Source organism: Chlamydotis macqueenii, chromosome Z (genome assembly GCF_036417535.1).
Source record: "Chlamydotis macqueenii isolate bChlMac1 chromosome Z, bChlMac1.mat, whole genome shotgun sequence".
Lineage (NCBI taxonomy): Eukaryota > Metazoa > Chordata > Aves > Otidiformes > Otididae > Chlamydotis > Chlamydotis macqueenii.
This window is the reverse complement of record NC_141593.1, coordinates 84127752-84152704: the sequence shown is the minus strand read 5'-3', so window position 1 is coordinate 84152704 and position 24953 is coordinate 84127752. Positions and strand designations below refer to the sequence as shown.

The 24953-nt window shown below is 53.9% G+C and overlaps 2 protein-coding genes across 2 annotated transcripts; both read right to left on the bottom strand.

Moving 5' to 3' along the window:
• Nucleotides 1-463: 463 nt before the first annotated feature.
• On the bottom strand, nucleotides 464-6795 carry LOC147596481 (dynein regulatory complex subunit 4-like). Its single transcript, XM_086771433.1, has 12 exons — nucleotides 6784-6795; nucleotides 6412-6504; nucleotides 4945-5142; nucleotides 4542-4748; nucleotides 4195-4249; nucleotides 3588-3793; nucleotides 3147-3314; nucleotides 2724-2810; nucleotides 1525-1734; nucleotides 1122-1187; nucleotides 627-802; nucleotides 464-515 (listed from the first exon to the last, which is right to left on the bottom strand). The coding sequence occupies exons 1-12, from the start codon at nucleotides 6793-6795 to the stop codon at nucleotides 464-466; spliced, it is 1530 nt and encodes a 509-aa protein (XP_086627559.1).
• A 5889-nt stretch (nucleotides 6796-12684) lies between these two features.
• LOC147596480 (dynein regulatory complex subunit 4-like) lies at nucleotides 12685-19016 on the bottom strand. Its single transcript, XM_086771432.1, has 12 exons — nucleotides 19005-19016; nucleotides 18633-18725; nucleotides 17166-17363; nucleotides 16763-16969; nucleotides 16416-16470; nucleotides 15809-16014; nucleotides 15368-15535; nucleotides 14945-15031; nucleotides 13746-13955; nucleotides 13343-13408; nucleotides 12848-13023; nucleotides 12685-12736 (listed from the first exon to the last, which is right to left on the bottom strand). The coding sequence occupies exons 1-12, from the start codon at nucleotides 19014-19016 to the stop codon at nucleotides 12685-12687; spliced, it is 1530 nt and encodes a 509-aa protein (XP_086627558.1).
• Nucleotides 19017-24953: the final 5937 nt, after the last annotated feature.

Sequence of the window (24953 nt, the reverse complement as noted above, 5' to 3'; positions counted from 1 at the left end):
AAATCGGGAATCAAACTCCTGAACAGCAATATAGCATTAAGAAGCAGCATTCTTTGTTGCAGCGCTGGATGCACGGGGGATCCTTCCACCCAGCATACATGCCGGTCTGAAAATCTGGACAGAATCTATTTAGTGATTTCATACATCATCATTAATAATTCCCTGAACACTAATACATAATCATCAGTTTTCCTGGAAACCATTGTAATATTCCCCACCCACTTGTGCATGCTCAGTCTTTTGAGTCAAGGGTCTTCTGGTGGTCTTGGGGGTTGTCAGAGTGGGCCCTCCTCAAATTCTCTGGCGGAACCCTTCCTTAAAATCTCCATCCGTGGTCTTGGGAAGGTCGCGTTTTCCTTGATTTTCTGGCTCCAAAGTGATGGCTCAGGGCCTATCTTCACAGCTGGGGTTTGAGGCCTGCCTTTGTTCTACCACTCTTCTTAATCACCCCAGACATGCTGGGCTAACTGCTAACAAACGAGATGTTGTAGCAGTTCTGAGACTCCGTGTTCCCTCTAAGGGCACATAGATTTCATACAAAATTTACCCTATGTGACTACAGTGAGCCAAAGGCTCACTGGGCTCTGTTTATTGTCGCGGAGCACCAATGAGGCCCTGCACGGCACAGCGGGTCCCTTCGCGCCAGCTGGCGCCAGGAGGGCACAGCGATGAGTCCCGCAGGGCCCTGTCCCAGCACCTGCCCCAGCACGGGGCTCGCCAGTGGCTTAAAGCCCAGGTTGTCCACGGGGATCCCAAAGGCTCTCAGCTTGGCCTCCAACGTGTGCAGCATGTCATTGTGTGCCTGCAAGAGAAGCGTCCCATGCTCAGCCTGATACCGAGCTCCAGCCCAGCACCTCCCTGCCTTGCCATGGACGCTCTGCACCTCCCTGCATGGAGAGGACCCCAAAATGCCTTCCTTTGCAGGGGAAACCGCAGCCTGGGCTGGCTCCTGCCCAGGCCATGAAGCAGCTCAGCCGGCCTGCTGGAAGTTCCCTTCCATCCACTTGGTGCAAGGCTTGGAGTAGAAATTCCCATTTCCACCCCACCAAGCCACAGCCAGCACCCACCAGGCCCCAGCCCTGACCTGCAGGGCTCAGGGAAGCTTCATCCCCTTCCCTCACCTTGCAGACTTGGGCTAGCTGCAGCTGCAGCTGCCTGATGGTGGTGTTCTTCGAACTGACCAAGTCCTGCAAAGGGAGATGGTGCATCAGGCAACAGCTACACGGCCCTGGGGACACGGCGGCTGTGAGCAGTGTGACAGAGTGCACAGAGGAGCTGCTGCGCAGCGGCCGAGCTGGCAGCAGGACTTAGCTTGCAGTACAGCCTGACAGGTGGCCACCGCTCTATGTCCTTCCAGCCAGAACTGCCAGGGACAGCCAGCCCCAGGCAGAGGTGAGGGACATGGATGAGTGACATGGCAGCTTCAGCCACGGAGGACGAGGGCTTGCATGGCTCAGGGTCAGCTTTCACCATAAGGCAGCCTCTGCCCTCCAAGGCCAGCCCTCACCGGGCCCCACACAGTACCTCCAGCTTGCTGGAGACCAAGAAGAGGGCATCCGGGTCGAGGTTGGAGGCTGCAAAGGCCTCACTGAGCTCCACATCCTTTTTCTCCACCATGCTGAGGAGCCCTTTCAGCTTGCGCTCTAGGAGCAAGTTCTTGAAGCCCGTCTTCTGCTGCACCTCTTCTGTGGCTTGGGTGAACTTCTGATAGAGCTCATCTCGCTCCGCCTGCACCTGCTCCCAAAGACAGCGTGCCTTCACACCCGGGCTGGCGGCAACCCCGGGCCAGCACCAGACAGGTCTGGTGGCTTGGCCCTGCCTGCTCCAGCCACGGCCTGGCCATTCCCCATGGCACCTGCAGCCCACAGGAAGGCAGGTGCTGGAGCACAGCTTCTCTCCCTCCCTCCCTTCATGGCTGGCACTCCCTCAGCACCCACACTTCTGCTCTCGCCTCCCCTCCAGGCCCGAGACACCTCTGACAGCAGAATGGCTGGATGGGCACTGGTTTACACTTCAGAGGGGGCCCCACAGCACACAAGGGTCTCTCCTCTCCTCGCAGCTGGCAGGAGTCCCTGGCTCACAGCTGGTTAAGAAGTGTCCTAATTAGGACACAATTTCTCCACCACAGCTTATTTTGGAATGCAATTAATATGTTGCTGCCTTCATGATGGATCGATAACAAGGCCTCAGACCAGTCTTCCTGTTCCTGAGGATTTCTGCTAATTACAAACAAGCTCTCTTCTTGCCTCCAGAGATTTATCTTCGCTGGGAGGGGGAGAGGCTGAGTCTGGGAGAACTCAGACAATGGGACTCATCCCGAGCCACTCCCGCATGGCAAACAAGGGAAGCAACCCCCAAATGCCAGCAGAAGGAGGGAGCGAGCTCCCACCGGGGGTGCTGACCCATGACAATCCCTCGCCACAGCTCTGCTCCAGAACTGCTGCTGCAGCCAGTGGCTCCCTGGCTGGGAGGGGACTACCTGAGCGTGCGCGCTTGCTTAGCCAAGTACAAGGCCAGGCCTGTCTGCTGAGCTGAGTGGAAGATGCCAAAGCTGTGAGAAGCTTCACTGGAAGTAGCAGTTATCTCAGGGCTCTGGATCAGATCTTCTGAAAGCCCTTGGCTAAGCACAAACTCTCTGCTCAGTCCCCATGACCAGCCCTCTGCGGAGGGGCCAGGGTTTTGGAGAGGGAAGTGGGATGCCCAGACCCATCTGCAGCTCTCACCTTGCTGAACCTCTGCTTCAGGACCTCGTGTTCCCACTGAAGAGCCTTCAGTTCCTTCTGGGTGAGTTTCAGATGGGCTCTGATGTTCTGCGAGTGGGAAGGGGCAGTTAAAAAGCACAGGTTTCTCTGGGAGGTGTCGGGGACACGTTCGGGCAAGGCAGGAGAGTGACCAGCAAAGAGAAATGGGTGAGAAAAAAGAAGCAGTACCCGCACCAACACCCTTTCCTCTCTGCTGTGGAGGCGACTCTACTTTCTCGCTACCGGAGTGCCATTTGAGATCGTACAAGCACCCAGCGAAGCCCAAAGGAACTCGGAGGACTTTGCTCAGGGATCTGGCCAAGCCGAGTGGCAGAGGTCACTGCTGAGCGGCTGCCTCCAGGACAGAGCCAGGGCCACTGGGGAGAGGACAGGGCTGGCACTCACCCTCAGGGCCTCCTTGTCCTTGTCATAGTTGGCCAACTTCTTCTGCAGCTCAGACAGCTGCTCGCGGGCCTGCTGCAGGGGCTCCTTCAGCTGCTTGTTCTGGAGCAGCACACGTGCCTTCTCCTTTTCCAAGCGATTCCCTTTCTTCTTCATCTCCTCCATCTGCTCCTGTTCTTGGAAACACAAGTGCCAACTCCTGGGGGCTGCCCAGGTCCTCAGGGCTTCCCCAACCCTCCGGACACCCTCCTGCTGCTGGCCCAGCAAGACCCTGTGCTCAAGAGCTTCACTCCTGGAATGGCAGCAGACCCTCGGGAGAGTAGCAGCACCCACACGGCCGCCTGGGAACCGGCCAGACCTGGGTGAAATCCTCACAGGAGCGGTCCATTGCTGGAATGGTGACACTGCAGGCCAGGCAGGCTGAGGCAGGGGGGCAGGCAGTACCTTGAGCAAGTCTATGAGCGCCATGTTTTTGTCACGCATATCATTGTAGTAGTCCTTGATGTCACGGAAGGCTTTCTCGTGGTTCCTCATCAGCTCATCAATCTGGGTGTTCTTCCCCTCCTCCACTTTGTGGACCTCGGTCGTTCTACACAAGTCAAGCTCGTCCCGCAGCACTTCCATCTTGTTGGTGTACTTGGCCTTGATCTCTGGGGGAGCACACAGAGAGCTGAGTGAGGACCTCCTGGAGATCGCACGTAACATGCCCCAGTGCCATTAATAGGTGAGGTGCCAGAGTGGCGTGTGCCACTGTGGCATCACTGGAGTTCAAGACACTTGTTAGCAGTGTCACCACAGCTGCCACCAGTGTGCGGAGCAGCTACACTGGGACCACGGAGAGCAGAGCAACAGGCGCCCTGCCTGCACCCTCTGGAAACTTGGGGAAAACTGTCCAGAACTCGGGGAAAACAAGCCAGAACTGGAGGGAAACCCATCCCCCTTTCTGCTCGAGGCTCTGCCACGGAGCCCGGCAGCACAGCAGAGCTCGGAGAAGCCTCCCCTGGCACACTGACAAAGGGAGGTCACGCAGGAGCTACGCGCACGGACTCACCTTTCACCTGTCTCTCAAAGTTGTTGTGCAGCTGGGTGATCTCCTCCTCTTGTTTCTGTTAGGGAGAAGCTACATGTCAGAGACACATAATCAAATCCTCAGGCAGCTGCATCCTGAAGGATTCCCTCCTGCTCCCTGGGAAAGGCCCCTGCTGTGGTGCCAGTCCCACGTTATCTCTGCACACGGCAGCTCATGGGTTCTCCAGCAGCTCTCACAGCTCTCCGTTGCAGGAGGGGGATTTCGCAGGAGCTGGGAGCCCCAGGAAGCCCTTCTCCGCAGCCCCACCACCTCCCTCTGCAGCAGATGCACACGGCTCATACATGGCTCCGGCCCGGCCAGGGACCTACCAGGTGCATGTTTTTCAGTGCCTCCTCACTGGCCAGCTCCTGCTCCTTCAGCTCCATTTTCATGGAACGCATGTCCTTCCTCAGCTCCATCTCCTGGGCCCAGTGATCCTTCTGGGCCCGCTTCACGGACAGGGTGCCCTCCCCCTTCAGCTCGGTGAGGTTTTCTTGGTGTTCGTGCAACAAGTGCTTCACCTTCTGCTTGTAAACCTAAAGACAAGCTACAGACTGGGTGAGGGGCTTCTGCAGGAGACATGTGGACCTGGGATTTTTATCTGTGACGCGTCTGGGTTGCATCTCACCCAGCTTCTCCTCCTCTAGCCCTTCCCTCACCTCCTCAGAGCTGCCCAAGGCTCAGACAGAGCTTGGGGCACTCACAACATCTCCCAGCCTCCTGCCCTCCCACCTTCAGCTCCACTTGTTGCTGCTCCTCCGCCTCCTTCATCTCCCACTCCTTCTTCCGCAACTCTGCTTTCTGCTCCTCCAGCTGCCGGCGGGTCATCTCCCAGAAGCTGTGAAACTTGTCACGTTCCAGCTGGAAATAGTTGCGCTCTTCCCGTTCCCGGTCCAGCTCCTCCCGCAGACGCGCAACATGCTTCTCCAGCTGCAAAGCCAAGGGGAAGAGCCAGGGAGGGGAAAAAAGAGGCCTCAGACAGACACCTCCACAAGACACCCGTGGCAAGCCATGTCACAAACCTGGCAGACCACAGTGGCCATCAATGGGATGGAGGCGCGCAGGAGAGAAGGGGACGGGCCCTGACACAGGGACATCTGGGGACTGTGGGGGTTGCCCAGGGCCTGACAGAACCCATCAGCCCCTGGAAAAGGAGTAACACCATTCCCAGGTGCCTAAATACTACTGATTTGTAGAATCAAATCATAGAATCGTTTAGGTTGGAAAAGACCTTGAATATCACTGAGTCCAACCGTTATCTCAACACTGCCAAGGCCACCACCAATCCATGTCCCTAAGCAGCACATCTGCGTGCCTTTTAAATATCTCTGGGGGTGGTGACTCCACTGCTTCTCTGGGCAGCCTGTTCCAATGCTTGAGAACCCTTTGGGTGAAGGTGGTTTCCTCTCACCCTACCACTTCTTACTTGGGAGAAGAGACCCACAACCTCTCTGCTCCAACCTCCTTTCGGGTAGTTGTAGAGAGCACTAAGATCTCCCCTCAGCCTCCTTTTCTCCAGCACAGGACTCGGGCTCCAGACCCTTCACCAGCGTCGTTGCTCTCCTTTGGGTGTGCTCCAGCACCTCAATGTTTTTCTTTCAGTGAGGGGCCCAAAAGTGAACACAGCACTGGAGGTGCGGCCTCACCAGTGCTGACTACAGGGGACGATCACTGCCCTAATTATCCTGGCTACTCTCTGAGACAATCCAGGATGCTGTAGGCCTTCTTGGCCACCTGGGCATGCTGCTTGCTCTGAGATGTGCAAGATCTTTCCCAAGGAGCAAGGTCCCCAGCCCAAGGCCATCTGCTCCTCTGTTGGTAGGACACTGGGCAAAACAAGGGGACTTGGAGCAACTGAGGGCACCGCGAGCAAGAGCACAGCAGGCTGCCATCACAGAGCTCCCAGCTGAGCCATCAGCTGGCTGAGCAGGCTGCCGGAGTTATGGAGTCGGGGAGAAGACAGGGAGGGCACAGGGCTGGAGAGCAGAGTGGGCCGGACCAGCAGAAGGGAGGATGGGACGAGGGGGCTGCTCCTTCCAGGACCAGTGAGAATCCCTCACCAGCACAGCTGGCCATCAGGCAGGGAAATGATCCTCAGCTGCTTGTCTCTGTCACCCTCCGCCACCTGTCATTGCCGGAGCCAGGTGCTGAGCTGGGCTTCCTAAGCGGGACTGGTGTGGAAGATGAGGGCTCTCTCACCTGCTCCTTGCTCATCTCCTGCGGGGACAAAGCATCCACCACTGCTGGAGTTTTGCTTTCTTCCCCTTTTTTCCCGCCTTTCTTTTTGGGTGCCTAAGGAGAGAAAGCAAAACACACGAGGTGTGTGCATGGCTCAGGTGCTGGGAAGAAACTGTGCTGCTCAGAGCTCCCACAGCAGCCCAGGCCACCAAATGTCCCTGCTCTCATGGCTGGGACAGGGTGAGGAGGGGGACAGGGAGCCAGGGTCCGTGGAAGGGGCCTGGAAGCCCCTGACAGCCTCCAGCACAGCCACGGCTCATACCCAGCCACTGCTGGCCCAAAGCGAAGCCCAGAATGCCCGTACCCAAAAGAAGGGCTCGGGAGCAGCATCACAGGCCTGGGCATGGCGCTGAGGGGCTCCCTCCCCAGGGCTGGGCCCAGGACAAGCTCAGGCCCTGCTCTCACCATGGCTGCTGCCACTCACACTGTGGTCTCCAAGGCAATGGGAACGCGCATCTGGAGAGAGGTGTGAGGTGGTCGGACACGCCCGTTAGCAACGTGGGGCTGCACCGTGGCAACGGGGGTGGGGCCTAGTCCAGGCCCTGAACCAGGTCGCCACGCCAACAAAGGCAACAAGTGGTGCCGAAACCCGGGAAGTCGCCTGGACGGGTGAACGGCGGCCGGAGCGGCAGGACCAGCCCGGCGGGGAGGACGCTCCCGGACCAACAAGGAGGATGGAAGCCCTTGTGAAGGTCGTATCACAATTACATAAGCAGTGGGGTATTGATTGTAAGCCCAAAGATTTTACTGTCGCAGTTGCGAGGCTTTTACAAATTGGGGTCATTGACCAGCCGGTGGATATTCTCCACCCTGAAGTGTGGGATAAATGCACTAAAGCATTAGCCGAGGAGACGATGTCCTCGGGTAGCGGGAAAAACCTTAAGTCGTGGGGGAAAGTCGTACAGGCCCTGCAGAAGGCCTTACAAGAGCAGGAAACCTGGAGGGCGGCAAGGGACTGTTTGTTAGTCACTCCGAAATTGGGAGTCGGGGCAGCTACGCAGACTCCGCACCCCCCAAACGGCGGTGATTCCACGGAGTCCAAAAACTTACAAGAGGGCGACACGCCCCCTCTACCCCTGAACCCCTCGCCCCCTCAGTCCCCAAACCCTGACCCGATTACGGAGGCACAGAAGCGCGCACTGTCCTTCTGGGGTGGGTTAACTGAGGAAGCCAGGGGCACTGAAGCCCGGGCGAGACCACCACCTTATGCGCCTCATAATGGCGCCGAACCCCGGGGGGAGGGCGGGGCGAAGATGTCCCCGGTGGGAACAAAGAAGAAGCGCTCGAGCTAAGAAGCGCACACAAAGGTGAAGGGCAGGAGGACAAGAAGGAGAAGAGTGGTGGGGGCGACCGGGGAGGGGAGGGGAGTGTGAGTGAAGCGCCGACAGCCAATCAGAGCGGCCCGCCGAGCAGAAGGCGGGGCGAACCAAAACGGAGGGACAAGCCAAGGGGGAGGGAACGGCCCGCCCACCAAGGAAGTAGGCGGCGCCCAACAAACAGGCATCAGAACCCGGAAGTAACCAGTCAGTCGAGTTCCGACTCCGGAACAGCCGCGAGCTGGGGCGAGCGGCTCGTAACCGATTCAGACTCAGAGGAGGAGGACACGAGGGTAAATAAAATTAAAAGCAAAAATATCCCCAGCCAAAATAAAAAGGAATCGCGAGGGGAAGGAGTTCCTCTCACGGATTGGAGGGAAATAAAGATTGCCTGTGCGGATTGGGTCCCAACAGCCACGCTGGCGTTCCCGGTCCGGGTGGCAGACGGGGGACAAAGGGTTTACTCGCCACACCGTGGTTAACCACCCTGGTATCTGCCCTGGGAGGGCCAGTCACAATGATCGTGTTAGCATTGGTCTTCGGACCCTGTATATTAAACAGACTCGTGTCGTTTGTCAAGAGCCGATTAGAGACGGTTAACGTCATGTTAGTGGAACGCATGGAACACCGACAATTGCTTTAAGGTTCTGTTTGTTTAGAATTATCCCTAATCGTTCCCCATTTACCATCCGCCCAGCGTGCCTTACACTCGCTATCGCGAGATGATTACACAGTATTTTCACTCAGGTTTACTAACAGTATTAGGCTTGCCTTCGCTTTTACGCCTACTCACAAAGTGCCGTTAATCGATCTTTTTAAGGTAACAACTATTTTAAGATATATATATTCTTTACGATTGCTGTAAAACGTAGAACAAGAACAGAATATTTGAACTAACTTAACTATACGTTTAGTATGTTTTTATCCGAGATCACGGTGTACGTATTCTTGAACTGGATCCAAAGTGCGTCTTTGTAGTTGCGGTACCAATTTATTGTGTTCTGTCATTGTAGATTTCTTTGTTCCCTTGTAGTGGGACCCCGATGGCCCTGAATGGTATCCTTTACACCGCGATACCTCTTGTAAACCTGTGTTTGTTCCAGAGTGCAAGTAAGTGCTGCAATGAAAAGTTGTGAGCAGTGTTTAGCTGGAATTTCGAGTGTTCTAGGTGAGTAAAGAGAGGGTTGTGTATGTGTACGCTGGAAAGAGGAAGTCGGGCTGAGGGAAGAGAGGAAGTAGTCGCCCAGTCGGATTCTGGGGGAGTGGCAGCACCCCTCAAACTCTGGGGAAGGGGTGGTACAGCAACTGAGTTGCTGGACACGGAGTAAAGACAGGATCAGAGAATGAATCAGTAAATATGGGAGGAGGTCAGAGTGGAGGAACATTAAAGAAAAGCCCTTTAGGTTGTGTACTTGCTCACTGGAAAGATATCGTTGGGACTGGACGTACGGAAAGTAAGAAGACCTCTACCCAGCAGTGGCGGATCCATACGCCCTGCTGACTGTGATGACACCTGAACCACTTTGGCTTGCTGCTCCGGATTTGAAAGGACGCTTTTTTTCTTTTGCCTCCCTCTCCATGAGGCCAGTCAAAATCGTTTGCATTTGAATGGGAAAAGACTGTGATATTTTGATCAATTTAATTACGCATAGGGAGGGGGGAAATGTGGGTAGCTAGGGTCTGGCGACCGGAAGATATCGCGCTGTACGGAAAGATAGGGTCTCTCTCCTGATGACCAATAGCGGTCAGTTTGTGATGCAAGCAGACGGAAATAACGTTGTAAACCTAAGCTATATAAGGTCGTGTTACCCCTCAATAAACGCCATTTGCCGTCCACCACACTGGTGTCAGCGAGCTGATGGACCGAGCGGCCTGGGGTTGGTCGCCGTGCCGTTCCTGAACCAGGTCGCCACGCCAACAAAGGCAACAGGAGGTAGTAGAGAAAATGTTAAGCCCGGGAAGAGGGAGGGGTGGGGGGAGGTTATCTTGTTCCCTGTCTCATTCTCCTGCTAGTTTTAGAAATAAATGAGTGTTTTTCCCCAAGTCGAGTCTGTTTTGCCCGTAACGGTAACTTTAAGGATTTCTCCCTGTCCTTATCTCAAACCTCGAGCTGTTTTTCCTTATATTATCTCTCCCTATTCTCTCGGAGGGTGGGGGGAATGAGAGAGAGACTGCGTAGTCTGGTCCCGATCGGGGCTGAACTACTACACAGCCAAAGAGGGATTATGGTTTTTCATAGGTTGCAGTACATGCTTACAATCATTGTTAGCATTTTCAACAGCCAGTTGTAATAGCAACATCCCTCTTGCATCATCATTGTCGAACTGCTGCTCGAAAGTAGCTTGCAGACGATCTATGAAATCTGCATATGGCTCATTAGCTCCTTGCAGCACCTTAACAAAAGATTGAGGTCCTTCGCCTTTTGATGCTGGGATTTTTCTCACTGCCCTAAGAGCAATATGTCTAATTTGAGCATACGCTTCTCTCGGGAACTGTGCCTGCAGGAGCGAGTTACTATAAGCATTTTCTCCTGCCAGTTGTTCATATCCTATTGGAATCTGTTGATTTAAATTTTGTAATACTTTGCACAGTACATCCTTCTTTAAAATCATGGACTGTGTAGGTGTTAACACCATTTTCATTAACAATTTCCAATCATGTGGATCCAGAGTATACGACTCTGCTTTTGCCTCAAGTAAGGGTGTAGTAAAAGAAGAATGTATCCCTCCCTTCTTTACTGTCCGTCGCAGCTCCTTTATAGCATCATAACTGAGAGGCTGCGAAACCAGCTGCTGATTAGCTTGATACATAACTGGACAGGCTAAAACAGTTTGCCAGTCACCATTCTGCATTGCCTCTTTTTTACGCTCTTCCCAGATACCACACATTTCAACATTCACAGCTGCATGACTAACATTCACATTTCACGGAGGAGGGAACAGATCAGGTTTCTTTTCAAAGTCTTTTGAACCCACATTAAATACATCTACCTCCAGAGAGGTTTCGTTATTAGCAAGCGCAGTATCAGGAAAAGAATTGATAGGTGAAACCCGAGGCAAATCTGGCACGCGAGACTGTGGTGACGACAGCGACGGTAAAAGCGTGGAAGCAGGGTGTACAAGTGCAGGTTGCAGGGGAACAGGAATACAGCACGGAGTTTTCTGCCCCGACCCGCGGCACGGAGTTCTCTGTGCTAATCCCTCCCCCCAACCAGTTTCTGGGGAGATGCCATTGTTACAGGGGGACACGCTTACAGGTTGAGGGTCTGGTAATGGAGATGCCGACGCCTCAGGCAAAGAAGAATTAGTAGACTCTGTTGAAACATTGTCGAGGGTTAGCATGATTTGTACCCAAGTGGCTAAGTTTTTGCAAGCTTGGCTGCAAAAAGCTGCTGCAGCGATTTTTTGAAGGCTTGTGCCCACTTTCTCCCAAGCCTCTATTTGAAAAGTCCCGTCTGCAGGAAATTGCGGATGATTTTCACGAATCCACTCTAATAAAGTCATTAACTGTGGGCTGGTAACAGTCCTGCCCTGCGTTTTCAGCATTTTTCCCATTACATCAATGCTTTGCATCTCATCTGAGGATATTTTCCCTCCCATGATTCCCAGTTGCTCACCTGTATGCAAGTGATGAGCGCGCTTTCTGATGTGTGGATCCTCAATCCCGGTTTCTGGATTCCGGCCTCTGGTTCAACTGGGCTATGCCACCAGTGCAGGCTTTGTTCAAGCCTCTTCAGAGTTTCCGTCCTTGTTCCTTTTGAAGTTTAAGTGCGTCCCTGTTTGGGCGCCATCTGTGGCATATTGGTGGGACAGAGTAACGGGCAAGACAGCAAGTGAGCCCAAAAGGCCAAAGTTTATTTTTACAGCAGTGTTTTATACTCTTTACCTGGATGCTCTTTGTCTACGATCTCTATTCCTATAGGGCAACTATTAGCACGATCTCTACCACCCCACTATTTGTCCAATTTGCTTCACGCTTTTGATTGACGTTGTAGCATTGTTCTTCATCACGTACTTCTTCACACCGTTGCTTCTCAGCATGTACTCTCGCTTTGCCCATTGTGCTCAGGTCCTGTTTGCTTTGATACATTCACCCCTATTCCCATCCGCATTACTCACTTTGCTGCATTTGCTTACATCGATACACTTGCTCATATTCCCATCCACTACAGTCTCCCACAAATGGATCACACCAAGTGGGACCCTCTGCAGTGTATTTGAACAAAAAGCCTTTACAGATTCAGCTTTCGAATACATGTGCATTACTATTCTATAGAATGATTGGTTCCAGTCTCCTCGCCCGGCCCGTCAATTCCTACGCGCACTCAGTCCTGTTACTCCCCCCATTTCTTTTAAATCAGTGGTAGGAATGAAGTAGAGGGTTGGTGAGTCAGTGGTCGCAGGGACTGATGCTGGCATGACCTTTTCCCTCATTTCTCCAGTAGCTGTGTCACCAAAATCGGGAATCAAACTCCTGAACAGCAATATAGCATTAAGAAGCAGCATTCTTTGTTGCAGCGCTGGATGCACGGGGGATCCTTCCACCCAGCATACATGCCGGTCTGAAAATCTGGACAGAATCTATTTAGTGATTTCATACATCATCATTAATAATTCCCTGAACACTAATACATAATCATCAGTTTTCCTGGAAACCATTGTAATATTCCCCACCCACTTGTGCATGCTCAGTCTTTTGAGTCAAGGGTCTTCTGGTGGTCTTGGGGGTTGTCAGAGTGGGCCCTCCTCAAATTCTCTGGCGGAACCCTTCCTTAAAATCTCCATCCGTGGTCTTGGGAAGGTCGCGTTTTCCTTGATTTTCTGGCTCCAAAGTGATGGCTCAGGGCCTATCTTCACAGCTGGGGTTTGAGGCCTGCCTTTGTTCTACCACTCTTCTTAATCACCCCAGACATGCTGGGCTAACTGCTAACAAACGAGATGTTGTAGCAGTTCTGAGACTCCGTGTTCCCTCTAAGGGCACATAGATTTCATACAAAATTTACCCTATGTGACTACAGTGAGCCAAAGGCTCACTGGGCTCTGTTTATTGTCGCGGAGCACCAATGAGGCCCTGCACGGCACAGCGGGTCCCTTCGCGCCAGCTGGCGCCAGGAGGGCACAGCGATGAGTCCCGCAGGGCCCTGTCCCAGCACCTGCCCCAGCACGGGGCTCGCCAGTGGCTTAAAGCCCAGGTTGTCCACGGGGATCCCAAAGGCTCTCAGCTTGGCCTCCAACGTGTGCAGCATGTCATTGTGTGCCTGCAAGAGAAGCGTCCCATGCTCAGCCTGATACCGAGCTCCAGCCCAGCACCTCCCTGCCTTGCCATGGACGCTCTGCACCTCCCTGCATGGAGAGGACCCCAAAATGCCTTCCTTTGCAGGGGAAACCGCAGCCTGGGCTGGCTCCTGCCCAGGCCATGAAGCAGCTCAGCCGGCCTGCTGGAAGTTCCCTTCCATCCACTTGGTGCAAGGCTTGGAGTAGAAATTCCCATTTCCACCCCACCAAGCCACAGCCAGCACCCACCAGGCCCCAGCCCTGACCTGCAGGGCTCAGGGAAGCTTCATCCCCTTCCCTCACCTTGCAGACTTGGGCTAGCTGCAGCTGCAGCTGCCTGATGGTGGTGTTCTTCGAACTGACCAAGTCCTGCAAAGGGAGATGGTGCATCAGGCAACAGCTACACGGCCCTGGGGACACGGCGGCTGTGAGCAGTGTGACAGAGTGCACAGAGGAGCTGCTGCGCAGCGGCCGAGCTGGCAGCAGGACTTAGCTTGCAGTACAGCCTGACAGGTGGCCACCGCTCTATGTCCTTCCAGCCAGAACTGCCAGGGACAGCCAGCCCCAGGCAGAGGTGAGGGACATGGATGAGTGACATGGCAGCTTCAGCCACGGAGGACGAGGGCTTGCATGGCTCAGGGTCAGCTTTCACCATAAGGCAGCCTCTGCCCTCCAAGGCCAGCCCTCACCGGGCCCCACACAGTACCTCCAGCTTGCTGGAGACCAAGAAGAGGGCATCCGGGTCGAGGTTGGAGGCTGCAAAGGCCTCACTGAGCTCCACATCCTTTTTCTCCACCATGCTGAGGAGCCCTTTCAGCTTGCGCTCTAGGAGCAAGTTCTTGAAGCCCGTCTTCTGCTGCACCTCTTCTGTGGCTTGGGTGAACTTCTGATAGAGCTCATCTCGCTCCGCCTGCACCTGCTCCCAAAGACAGCGTGCCTTCACACCCGGGCTGGCGGCAACCCCGGGCCAGCACCAGACAGGTCTGGTGGCTTGGCCCTGCCTGCTCCAGCCACGGCCTGGCCATTCCCCATGGCACCTGCAGCCCACAGGAAGGCAGGTGCTGGAGCACAGCTTCTCTCCCTCCCTCCCTTCATGGCTGGCACTCCCTCAGCACCCACACTTCTGCTCTCGCCTCCCCTCCAGGCCCGAGACACCTCTGACAGCAGAATGGCTGGATGGGCACTGGTTTACACTTCAGAGGGGGCCCCACAGCACACAAGGGTCTCTCCTCTCCTCGCAGCTGGCAGGAGTCCCTGGCTCACAGCTGGTTAAGAAGTGTCCTAATTAGGACACAATTTCTCCACCACAGCTTATTTTGGAATGCAATTAATATGTTGCTGCCTTCATGATGGATCGATAACAAGGCCTCAGACCAGTCTTCCTGTTCCTGAGGATTTCTGCTAATTACAAACAAGCTCTCTTCTTGCCTCCAGAGATTTATCTTCGCTGGGAGGGGGAGAGGCTGAGTCTGGGAGAACTCAGACAATGGGACTCATCCCGAGCCACTCCCGCATGGCAAACAAGGGAAGCAACCCCCAAATGCCAGCAGAAGGAGGGAGCGAGCTCCCACCGGGGGTGCTGACCCATGACAATCCCTCGCCACAGCTCTGCTCCAGAACTGCTGCTGCAGCCAGTGGCTCCCTGGCTGGGAGGGGACTACCTGAGCGTGCGCGCTTGCTTAGCCAAGTACAAGGCCAGGCCTGTCTGCTGAGCTGAGTGGAAGATGCCAAAGCTGAGAGAAGCTTCACTGGAAGTAGCAGTTATCTCAGGGCTCTGGATCAGATCTTCTGAAAGCCCTTGGCTAAGCACAAACTCTCTGCTCAGTCCCCATGACCAGCCCTCTGCGGAGGGGCCAGGGTTTTGGAGAGGGAAGTGGGATGCCCAGACCCATCTGCAGCTCTCACCTTGCTGAACCTCTGCTTCAGGACCTCGTGTTCCCACTGAAGAGCCTTCAGTTCCTTCTGGGTGAGTTTCAGATGGGCTCTGATGTTCTGCGAGTGGGAAGGGGCAGTTAAAAAGCACAGGTTTCTCTGGGAGGTGTGGGGGACACGTTCGGGCAAGGCAGGAGAGTGACCAGCAAAGAGAAATGGGTGAGAAAAAAGAAGCAGTACCCGCACCAACACCCTTTCCTCTCTGCTGTGGAGGCGACTCTACTTTCTCGCTACCGGAGTGCCATTTGAGATCGTACAAGCACCCAGCGAAGCCCAAAGGAACTCGGAGGACTTTGCTCAGGGATCTGGCCAAGCCGAGTGGCAGAGGTCACTGCTGAGCGGCTGCCTCCAGGACAGAGCCAGGGCCACTGGGGAGGGGACAGGGCTGGCACTCACCCTCAGGGCCTCCTTGTCCTTGTCATAGTTGGCCAACTTCTTCTGCAGCTCAGACAGCTGCTCGCGGGCCTGCTGCAGGGGCTCCTTCAGCTGCTTGTTCTGGAGCAGCACACGTGCCTTCTCCTTTTCCAAGCGATTCCCTTTCTTCTTCATCTCCTCCATCTGCTCCTGTTCTTGGAAACACAAGTGCCAACTCCTGGGGGCTGCCCAGGTCCTCAGGGCTTCCCCAACCCTCCGGACACCCTCCTGCTGCTGGCCCAGCAAGACCCTGTGCTCAAGAGCTTCACTCCTGGAATGGCAGCAGACCCTCGGGAGAGTAGCAGCACCCACACGGCCGCCTGGGAACCGGCCAGACCTGGGTGAAATCCTCACAGGAGCGGTCCATTGCTGGAATGGTGACACTGCAGGCCAGGCAGGCTGAGGCAGGGGGGCAGGCAGTACCTTGAGCAAGTCTATGAGCGCCATGTTTTTGTCACGCATATCATTGTAGTAGTCCTTGATGTCACGGAAGGCTTTCTCGTGGTTCCTCATCAGCTCATCAATCTGGGTGTTCTTCCCCTCCTCCACTTTGTGGACCTCGGTCGTTCTACACAAGTCAAGCTCGTCCCGCAGCACTTCCATCTTGTTGGTGTACTTGGCCTTGATCTCTGGGGGAGCACACAGAGAGCTGAGTGAGGACCTCCTGGAGATCGCACGTAACATGCCCCAGTGCCATTAATAGGTGAGGTGCCAGAGTGGCGTGTGCCACTGTGGCATCACTGGAGTTCAAGACACTTGTTAGCAGTGTCACCACAGCTGCCACCAGTGTGCGGAGCAGCTACACTGGGACCACGGAGAGCAGAGCAACAGGCGCCCTGCCTGCACCCTCTGGAAACTTGGGGAAAACTGTCCAGAACTCGGGGAAAACAAGCCAGAACTGGAGGGAAACCCATCCCCCTTTCTGCTCGAGGCTCTGCCACGGAGCCCGGCAGCACAGCAGAGCTCGGAGAAGCCTCCCCTGGCACACTGACAAAGGGAGGTCACGCAGGAGCTACGCGCACGGACTCACCTTTCACCTGTCTCTCAAAGTTGTTGTGCAGCTGGGTGATCTCCTCCTCTTGTTTCTGTTAGGGAGAAGCTACATGTCAGAGACACATAATCAAATCCTCAGGCAGCTGCATCCTGAAGGATTCCCTCCTGCTCCCTGGGAAAGGCCCCTGCTGTGGTGCCAGTCCCACGTTATCTCTGCACACGGCAGCTCATGGGTTCTCCAGCAGCTCTCACAGCTCTCCGTTGCAGGAGGGGGATTTCGCAGGAGCTGGGAGCCCCAGGAAGCCCTTCTCCGCAGCCCCACCACCTCCCTCTGCAGCAGATGCACACGGCTCATACATGGCTCCGGCCCGGCCAGGGACCTACCAGGTGCATGTTTTTCAGTGCCTCCTCACTGGCCAGCTCCTGCTCCTTCAGCTCCATTTTCATGGAACGCATGTCCTTCCTCAGCTCCATCTCCTGGGCCCAGTGATCCTTCTGGGCCCGCTTCACGGACAGGGTGCCCTCCCCCTTCAGCTCGGTGAGGTTTTCTTGGTGTTCGTGCAACAAGTGCTTCACCTTCTGCTTGTAAACCTAAAGACAAGCTACAGACTGGGTGAGGGGCTTCTGCAGGAGACATGTGGACCTGGGATTTTTATCTGTGACGCGTCTGGGTTGCATCTCACCCAGCTTCTCCTCCTCTAGCCCTTCCCTCACCTCCTCAGAGCTGCCCAAGGCTCAGACAGAGCTTGGGGCACTCACAACATCTCCCAGCCTCCTGCCCTCCCACCTTCAGCTCCACTTGTTGCTGCTCCTCCGCCTCCTTCATCTCCCACTCCTTCTTCCGCAACTCTGCTTTCTGCTCCTCCAGCTGCCGGCGGGTCATCTCCCAGAAGCTGTGAAACTTGTCACGTTCCAGCTGGAAATAGTTGCGCTCTTCCCGTTCCCGGTCCAGCTCCTCCCGCAGACGCGCAACATGCTTCTCCAGCTGCAAAGCCAAGGGGAAGAGCCAGGGAGGGGAAAAAAGAGGCCTCAGACAGACACCTCCACAAGACACCCGTGGCAAGCCATGTCACAAACCTGGCAGGCCACAGTGGCCATCAATGGGATGGAGGCGCGCAGGAGAGAAGGGGACGGGCCCTGACACAGGGACATCTGGGGACTGTGGGGGTTGCCCAGGGCCTGACAGAACCCATCAGCCCCTGGAAAAGGAGTAACACCATTCCCAGGTGCCTAAATACTACTGATTTGTAGAATCAAATCATAGAATCGTTTAGGTTGGAAAAGACCTTGAATATCACTGAGTCCAACCGTTATCTCAACACTGCCAAGGCCACCACCAATCCATGTCCCTAAGCAGCACATCTGCGTGCCTTTTAAATATCTCTGGGGGTGGTGACTCCACTGCTTCTCTGGGCAGCCTGTTCCAATGCTTGAGAACCCTTTGGGTGAAGGTGGTTTCCTCTCACCCTACCACTTCTTACTTGGGAGAAGAGACCCACAACCTCTCTGCTCCAACCTCCTTTCGGGTAGTTGTAGAGAGCACTAAGATCTCCCCTCAGCCTCCTTTTCTCCAGCACAGGACTCGGGCTCCAGACCCTTCACCAGCGTCGTTGCTCTCCTTTGGGTGTGCTCCAGCACCTCAATGTTTTTCTTTCAGTGAGGGGCCCAAAAGTGAACACAGCACTGGAGGTGCGGCCTCACCAGTGCTGACTACAGGGGACGATCACTGCCCTAATTATCCTGGCTACTCTCTGAGACAATCCAGGATGCTGTAGGCCTTCTTGGCCACCTGGGCATGCTGCTTGCTCTGAGATGTGCAAGATCTTTCCCAAGGAGCAAGGTCCCCAGCCCAGGGCCATCTGCTCCTCTGTTGGTAGGACACTGGGCAAAACAAGGGGACTTGGAGCAACTGAGGGCGCCGCGAGCAAGAGCACAGCAGGCTGCCATCACAGAGCTCCCAGCTGAGCCATCAGCTGGCTGAGCAGGCTGCCGGAGTTATGGAGTCGGGGAGAAGACAGGGAGGGCACAGGGCTGGAGAGCAGAGTGGGCCGGACCAGCAGAAGGGAGGATGGGACGAGGGGGCTGCTCCTTCCAGGACCAGTGAGAATCCCTCACCAGCACAGCTGGCCATCAGGCAGGGAAATGATCCTCAGCTGCTTGTCTCTGTCACCCTCCGCCACCTGTCATTGCCGGAGCCAGGTGCTGAGCTGGGCTTCCTAAGCGGGACTGGTGTGGAAGATGAGGGCTCTCTCACCTGCTCCTTGCTCATCTCCTGCGGGGACAAAGCATCCACCACTGCTGGAGTTTTGCTTTCTTCCCCTTTTTTCCCGCCTTTCTTTTTGGGTGCCTAAGGAGAGAAAGCAAAACACACGAGGTGTGTGCATGGCTCAGGTGCTGGGAAGAAACTGTGCTGCTCAGAGCTCCCACAGCAGCCCAGGCCACCAAATGTCCCTGCTCTCATGGCTGGGACAGGGTGAGGAGGGGGACAGGGAGCCAGGGTCCGTGGAAGGGGCCTGGAAGCCCCTGACAGCCTCCAGCACAGCCACGGCTCATACCCAGCCACTGCTGGCCCAAAGCGAAGCCCAGAATGCCCGTACCCAAAAGAAGGGCTCGGGAGCAGCATCACAGGCCTGGGCATGGCGCTGAGGGGCTCCCTCCCCAGGGCTGGGCCCAGGACAAGCTCAGGCCCTGCTCTCACCATGGCTGCTGCCACTCACACTGTGGTCTCCAAGGCAATGGGAACGCGCATCTGGAGAGAGGTGTGAGGTGGTCGGACACGCCCGTTAGCAACGTGGGGCTGCACCGTGGCAACGGGGGTGGGGCCTAGTCCAGGCCCTGAACCAGGTCGCCACGCCAACAAAGGCAACAAGTGGTGCCGAAACCCGGGAAGTCGCCTGGACGGGTGAACGGCGGCCGGAGCGGCAGGACCAGCCCGGCGGGGAGGACGCTCCCGGACCAACAAGGAGGATGGAAGCCCTTGTGAAGGTCGTATCACAATTACATAAGCAGTGGGGTATTGATTGTAAGCCCAAAGATTTTACTGTCGCAGTTGCGAGGCTTTTACAAATTGGGGTCATTGACCAGCCGGTGGATATTCTCCACCCTGAAGTGTGGGATAAATGCACTAAAGCATTAGCCGAGGAGACGATGTCCTCGGGTAGCGGGAAAAACCTTAAGTCGTGGGGGAAAGTCGTACAGGCCCTGCAGAAGGCCTTACAAGAGCAGGAAACCTGGAGGGCGGCAAGGGACTGTTTGTTAGTCACTCCGAAATTGGGAGTCGGGGCAGCTACGCAGACTCCGCACCCCCCAAACGGCGGTGATTCCACGGAGTCCAAAAACTTACAAGAGGGCGACACGCCCCCTCTACCCCTGAACCCCTCGCCCCCTCAGTCCCCAAACCCTGACCCGATTACGGAGGCACAGAAGCGCGCACTGTCCTTCTGGGGTGGGTTAACTGAGGAAGCCAGGGGCGCTGAAGCCCGGGCGAGACCACCACCTTATGCGCCTCATAATGGCGCCGAACCCCGGGGGGAGGGCGGGGCGAAGATGTCCCCGGTGGGAACAAAGAAGAAGCGCTCGAGCTAAGAAGCGCACACAAAGGTGAAGGGCAGGAGGACAAGAAGGAGAAGAGTGGTGGGGGCGACCGGGGAGGGGAGGGGAGTGTGAGTGAAGCGCCGACAGCCAATCAGAGCGGCCCGCCGAGCAGAAGGCGGGGCGAACCAAAACGGAGGGACAAGCCAAGGGGGAGGGAACGGCCCGCCCACCAAGGAAGTAGGCGGCGCCCAACAAACAGGCATCAGAACCCGGAAGTAACCAGTCAGTGGAGTTCCGACTCCGGAACAGCCGCGAGCTGGGGCGAGCGGCTCGTAACCGATTCAGACTCAGAGGAGGAGGACACGAGGGTAAATAAAATTAAAAGCAAAAATATCCCCAGCCAAAATAAAAAGGAATCGCGAGGGGAAGGAGTTCCTCTCACGGATTGGAGGGAAATAAAGATTGCCTGTGCGGATTGGGTCCCAACAGCCACGCTGGCGTTCCCAGTCCGGGTGGCAGACGGGGGACAAAGGGTTTACTCGCCACACCGTGGTTAACCACCCTGGTATCTACCCTGGGAGGGCCAGTCACAATGATCGTGTTAGCATTGGTCTTCGGACCCTGTATATTAAACAGACTCGTGTCGTTTGTCAAGAGCCGATTAGAGACGGTTAACGTCATGTTAGTGGAACGCATGGAACACCGACAATTGCTTTAAGGTTCTGTTTGTTTAGAATTATCCCTAATCGTTCCCCATTTACCATCCGCCCAGCGTGCCTTACACTCGCTATCGCAAGATGATTACACAGTATTTTCACTCAGGTTTACTAACAGTATTAGGCTTGCCTTCGCTTTTACGCCTACTCACAAAGTGCCGTTAATCGATCTTTTTAAGGTAACAACTATTTTAAGATATATATATTCTTTACGATTGCTGTAAAACGTAGAACAAGAACAGAATATTTGAACTAACTTAACTATACGTTTAGTATGTTTTTATCCGAGATCACGGTGTACGTATTCTTGAACTGGATCCAAAGTGCGTCTTTGTAGTTGCGGTACCAATTTATTGTGTTCTGTCATTGTAGATTTCTTTGTTCCCTTGTAGTGGGACCCCGATGGCCCTGAATGGTATCCTTTACACCGCGATACCTCTTGTAAACCTGTGTTTGTTCCAGAGTGCAAGTAAGTGCTGCAATGAAAAGTTGTGAGCAGTGTTTAGCTGGAATTTCGAGTGTTCTAGGTGAGTAAAGAGAGGGTTGTGTATGTGTACGCTGGAAAGAGGAAGTCGGGCTGAGGGAAGAGAGGAAGTAGTCGCCCAGTCGGATTCTGGGGGAGTGGCAGCACCCCTCAAACTCTGGGGAAGGGGTGGTACAGCAACTGAGTTGCTGGACACGGAGTAAAGACAGGATCAGAGAATGAATCAGTAAATATGGGAGGAGGTCAGAGTGGAGGAACATTAAAGAAAAGCCCTTTAGGTTGTGTACTTGCTCACTGGAAAGATATCGTTGGGACTGGACGTACGGAAAGTAAGAAGACCTCTACCCAGCAGTGGCGGATCCATACGCCCTGCTGACTGTGATGACACCTGAACCACTTTGGCTTGCTGCTCCGGATTTGAAAGGATGCTTTTTTTCTTTTGCCTCCCTCTCCATGAGGCCAGTCAAAATCGTTTGCATTCGAATGGGAAAAGACTGTGATATTTTGATCAATTTAATTACGCATAGGGAGGGGGGAAATGTGGGTAGCTAGGGTCTGGCGACCGGAAGATATCGCGCTGTACGGAAAGATAGGGTCTCTCTCCTGATGACCAATAGCGGTCAGTTTGTGATGCAAGCAGACGGAAATAACGTTGTAAACCTAAGCTATATAAGGTCGTGTTACCCCTCAATAAACGCCATTTGCCGTCCACCACACTGGTGTCAGCGAGCTGATGGACCGAGCGGCCTGGGGTTGGTCGCCGTGCCGTTCCTGAACCAGGTCGCCACGCCAACAAAGGCAACAGGAGGTAGTAGAGAAAATGTTAAGCCCGGGAAGAGGGAGGGGTGGGGGGAGGTTATCTTGTTCCCTGTCTCATTCTCCTGCTAGTTTTAGAAATAAATGAGTGTTTTTCCCCAAGTCGAGTCTGTTTTGCCCGTAACGGTAACTTTAAGGATTTCTCCCTGTCCTTATCTCAAACCTCGAGCTGTTTTTCCTTATATTATCTCTCCCTATTCTCTCGGAGGGTGGGGGGAATGAGAGAGAGACTGCGTAGTCTGGTCCCGATCGGGGCTGAACTACTACACAGCCAAAGAGGGATTATGGTTTTTCATAGGTTGCAGTACATGCTTACAATCATTGTTAGCATTTTCAACAGCCAGTTGTAATAGCAACATCCCTCTTGCATCATCATTGTCGAACTGCTGCTCGAAAGTAGCTTGCAGACGATCTATGAAATCTGCATATGGCTCATTAGCTCCTTGCAGCACCTTAACAAAAGATTGAGGTCCTTCGCCTTTTGATGCTGGGATTTTTCTCACTGCCCTAAGAGCAATATGTCTAATTTGAGCATACGCTTCTCTCGGGAACTGTGCCTGCAGGAGCGAGTTACTATAAGCATTTTCTCCTGCCAGTTGTTCATATCCTATTGGAATCTGTTGATTTAAATTTTGTAATACTTTGCACAGTACATCCTTCTTTAAAATCATGGACTGTGTAGGTGTTAACACCATTTTCATTAACAATTTCCAATCATGTGGATCCAGAGTATACGACTCTGCTTTTGCCTCAAGTAAGGGTGTAGTAAAAGAAGAATGTATCCCTCCCTTCTTTACTGTCCGTCGCAGCTCCTTTATAGCATCATAACTGAGAGGCTGCGAAACCAGCTGCTGATTAGCTTGATACATAACTGGACAGGCTAAAACAGTTTGCCAGTCACCATTCTGCATTGCCTCTTTTTTACGCTCTTCCCAGATACCACACATTTCAACATTCACAGCTGCATGACTAACATTCACATTTCACGGAGGAGGGAACAGATCAGGTTTCTTTTCAAAGTCTTTTGAACCCACATTAAATACATCTACCTCCAGAGAGGTTTCGTTATTAGCAAGCGCAGTATCAGGAAAAGAATTGATAGGTGAAACCCGAGGCAAATCTGGCACGCGAGACTGTGGTGACGACAGCGACGGTAAAAGCGTGGAAGCAGGGTGTACAAGTGCAGGTTGCAGGGGAACAGGAATACAGCACGGAGTTTTCTGCCCCGACCCGCGGCACGGAGTTCTCTGTGCTAATCCCTCCCCCCAACCAGTTTCTGGGGAGATGCCATTGTTACAGGGGGACACGCTTACAGGTTGAGGGTCTGGTAATGGAGATGCCGACGCCTCAGGCAAAGAAGAATTAGTAGACTCTGTTGAAACATTGTCGAGGGTTAGCATGATTTGTACCCAAGTGGCTAAGTTTTTGCAAGCTTGGCTGCAAAAAGCTGCTGCAGCGATTTTTTGAAGGCTTGTGCCCACTTTCTCCCAAGCCTCTATTTGAAAAGTCCCGTCTGCAGGAAATTGCGGATGATTTTCACGAATCCACTCTAATAAAGTCATTAACTGTGGGCTGGTAACAGTCCTGCCCTGCGTTTTCAGCATTTTTCCCATTACATCAATGCTTTGCATCTCATCTGAGGATATTTTCCCTCCCATGATTCCCAGTTGCTCACCTGTATGCAAGTGATGAGCGCGCTTTCTGATGTGTGGATCCTCAATCCCGGTTTCTGGATTCCGGCCTCTGGTTCAACTGGGCTATGCCACCAGTGCAGGCTTTGTTCAAGCCTCTTCAGAGTTTCCGTCCTTGTTCCTTTTGAAGTTTAAGTGCGTCCCTGTTTGGGCGCCATCTGTGGCATATTGGTGGGACAGAGTAACGGGCAAGACAGCAAGTGAGCCCAAAAGGCCAAAGTTTATTTTTACAGCAGTGTTTTATACTCTTTACCTGGATGCTCTTTGTCTACGATCTCTATTCCTATAGGGCAACTATTAGCACGATCTCTACCACCCCACTATTTGTCCAATTTGCTTCACGCTTTTGATTGACGTTGTAGCATTGTTCTTCATCACGTACTTCTTCACACCGTTGCTTCTCAGCATGTACTCTCGCTTTGCCCATTGTGCTCAGGTCCTGTTTGCTTTGATACATTCACCCCTATTCCCATCCGCATTACTCACTTTGCTGCATTTGCTTACATCGATACACTTGCTCATATTCCCATCCACTACAGTCTCCCACAAATGGATCACACCAAGTGGGACCCTCTGCAGTGTATTTGAACAAAAAGCCTTTACAGATTCAGCTTTCGAATACATGTGCATTACTATTCTATAGAATGATTGGTTCCAGTCTCCTCGCCCGGCCCGTCAATTCCTACGCGCACTCAGTCCTGTTACTCCCCCCATTTCTTTTAAATCAGTGGTAGGAATGAAGTAGAGGGTTGGTGAGTCAGTGGTCGCAGGGACTGATGCTGGCATGACCTTTTCCCTCATTTCTCCAGTAGCTGTGTCACCAAAATCGGGAATCAAACTCCTGAACAGCAATATAGCATTAAGAAGCAGCATTCTTTGTTGCAGCGCTGGATGCACGGGGGATCCTTCCACCCAGCATACATGCCGGTCTGAAAATCTGGACAGAATCTATTTAGTGATTTCATACATCATCATTAATAATTCCCTGAACACTAATACATAATCATCAGTTTTCCTGGAAACCATTGTAATATTCCCCACCCACTTGTGCATGCTCAGTCTTTTGAGTCAAGGGTCTTCTGGTGGTCTTGGGGGTTGTCAGAGTGGGCCCTCCTCAAATTCTCTGGCGGAACCCTTCCTTAAAATCTCCATCCGTGGTCTTGGGAACAGGTCGCGTTTTCCTTGATTTTCTGGCTCCAAAGTGATGGCTCAGGGCCTATCTTCACAGCTGGGGTTTGAGGCCTGCCTTTGTTCTACCACTCTTCTTAATCACCCCAGACATGCTGGGCTAACTGCTAACAAACAAGATGTTGTAGCAGTTCTGAGACTCCGTG

What these genes read in the sequence shown, in the direction of transcription:
- LOC147596481 (XM_086771433.1), bottom strand. An exon ending in TGAAGCAGAGGTTCAGCAAG is followed by an intron (nt 1,735 to 2,723) that starts GTGAGAGCTGCA and finishes CTTTGGGAGCAG; the next exon opens with GTGCAGGCGGAGCGAGATGA. An exon ending in CTGGCGCGAAGGGACCCGCT is followed by an intron (nt 516 to 626) that starts GTGCCGTGCAGG and finishes ATGTGCCCTTAG; the next exon opens with AGGGAACACGGAGTCTCAGA.
- LOC147596480 (XM_086771432.1), bottom strand. An exon ending in AGCAACAAGTGGAGCTGAAG is followed by an intron (nt 16,970 to 17,165) that starts GTGGGAGGGCAG and finishes GCTTGTCTTTAG; the next exon opens with GTTTACAAGCAGAAGGTGAA. An exon ending in TGAAGCAGAGGTTCAGCAAG is followed by an intron (nt 13,956 to 14,944) that starts GTGAGAGCTGCA and finishes CTTTGGGAGCAG; the next exon opens with GTGCAGGCGGAGCGAGATGA.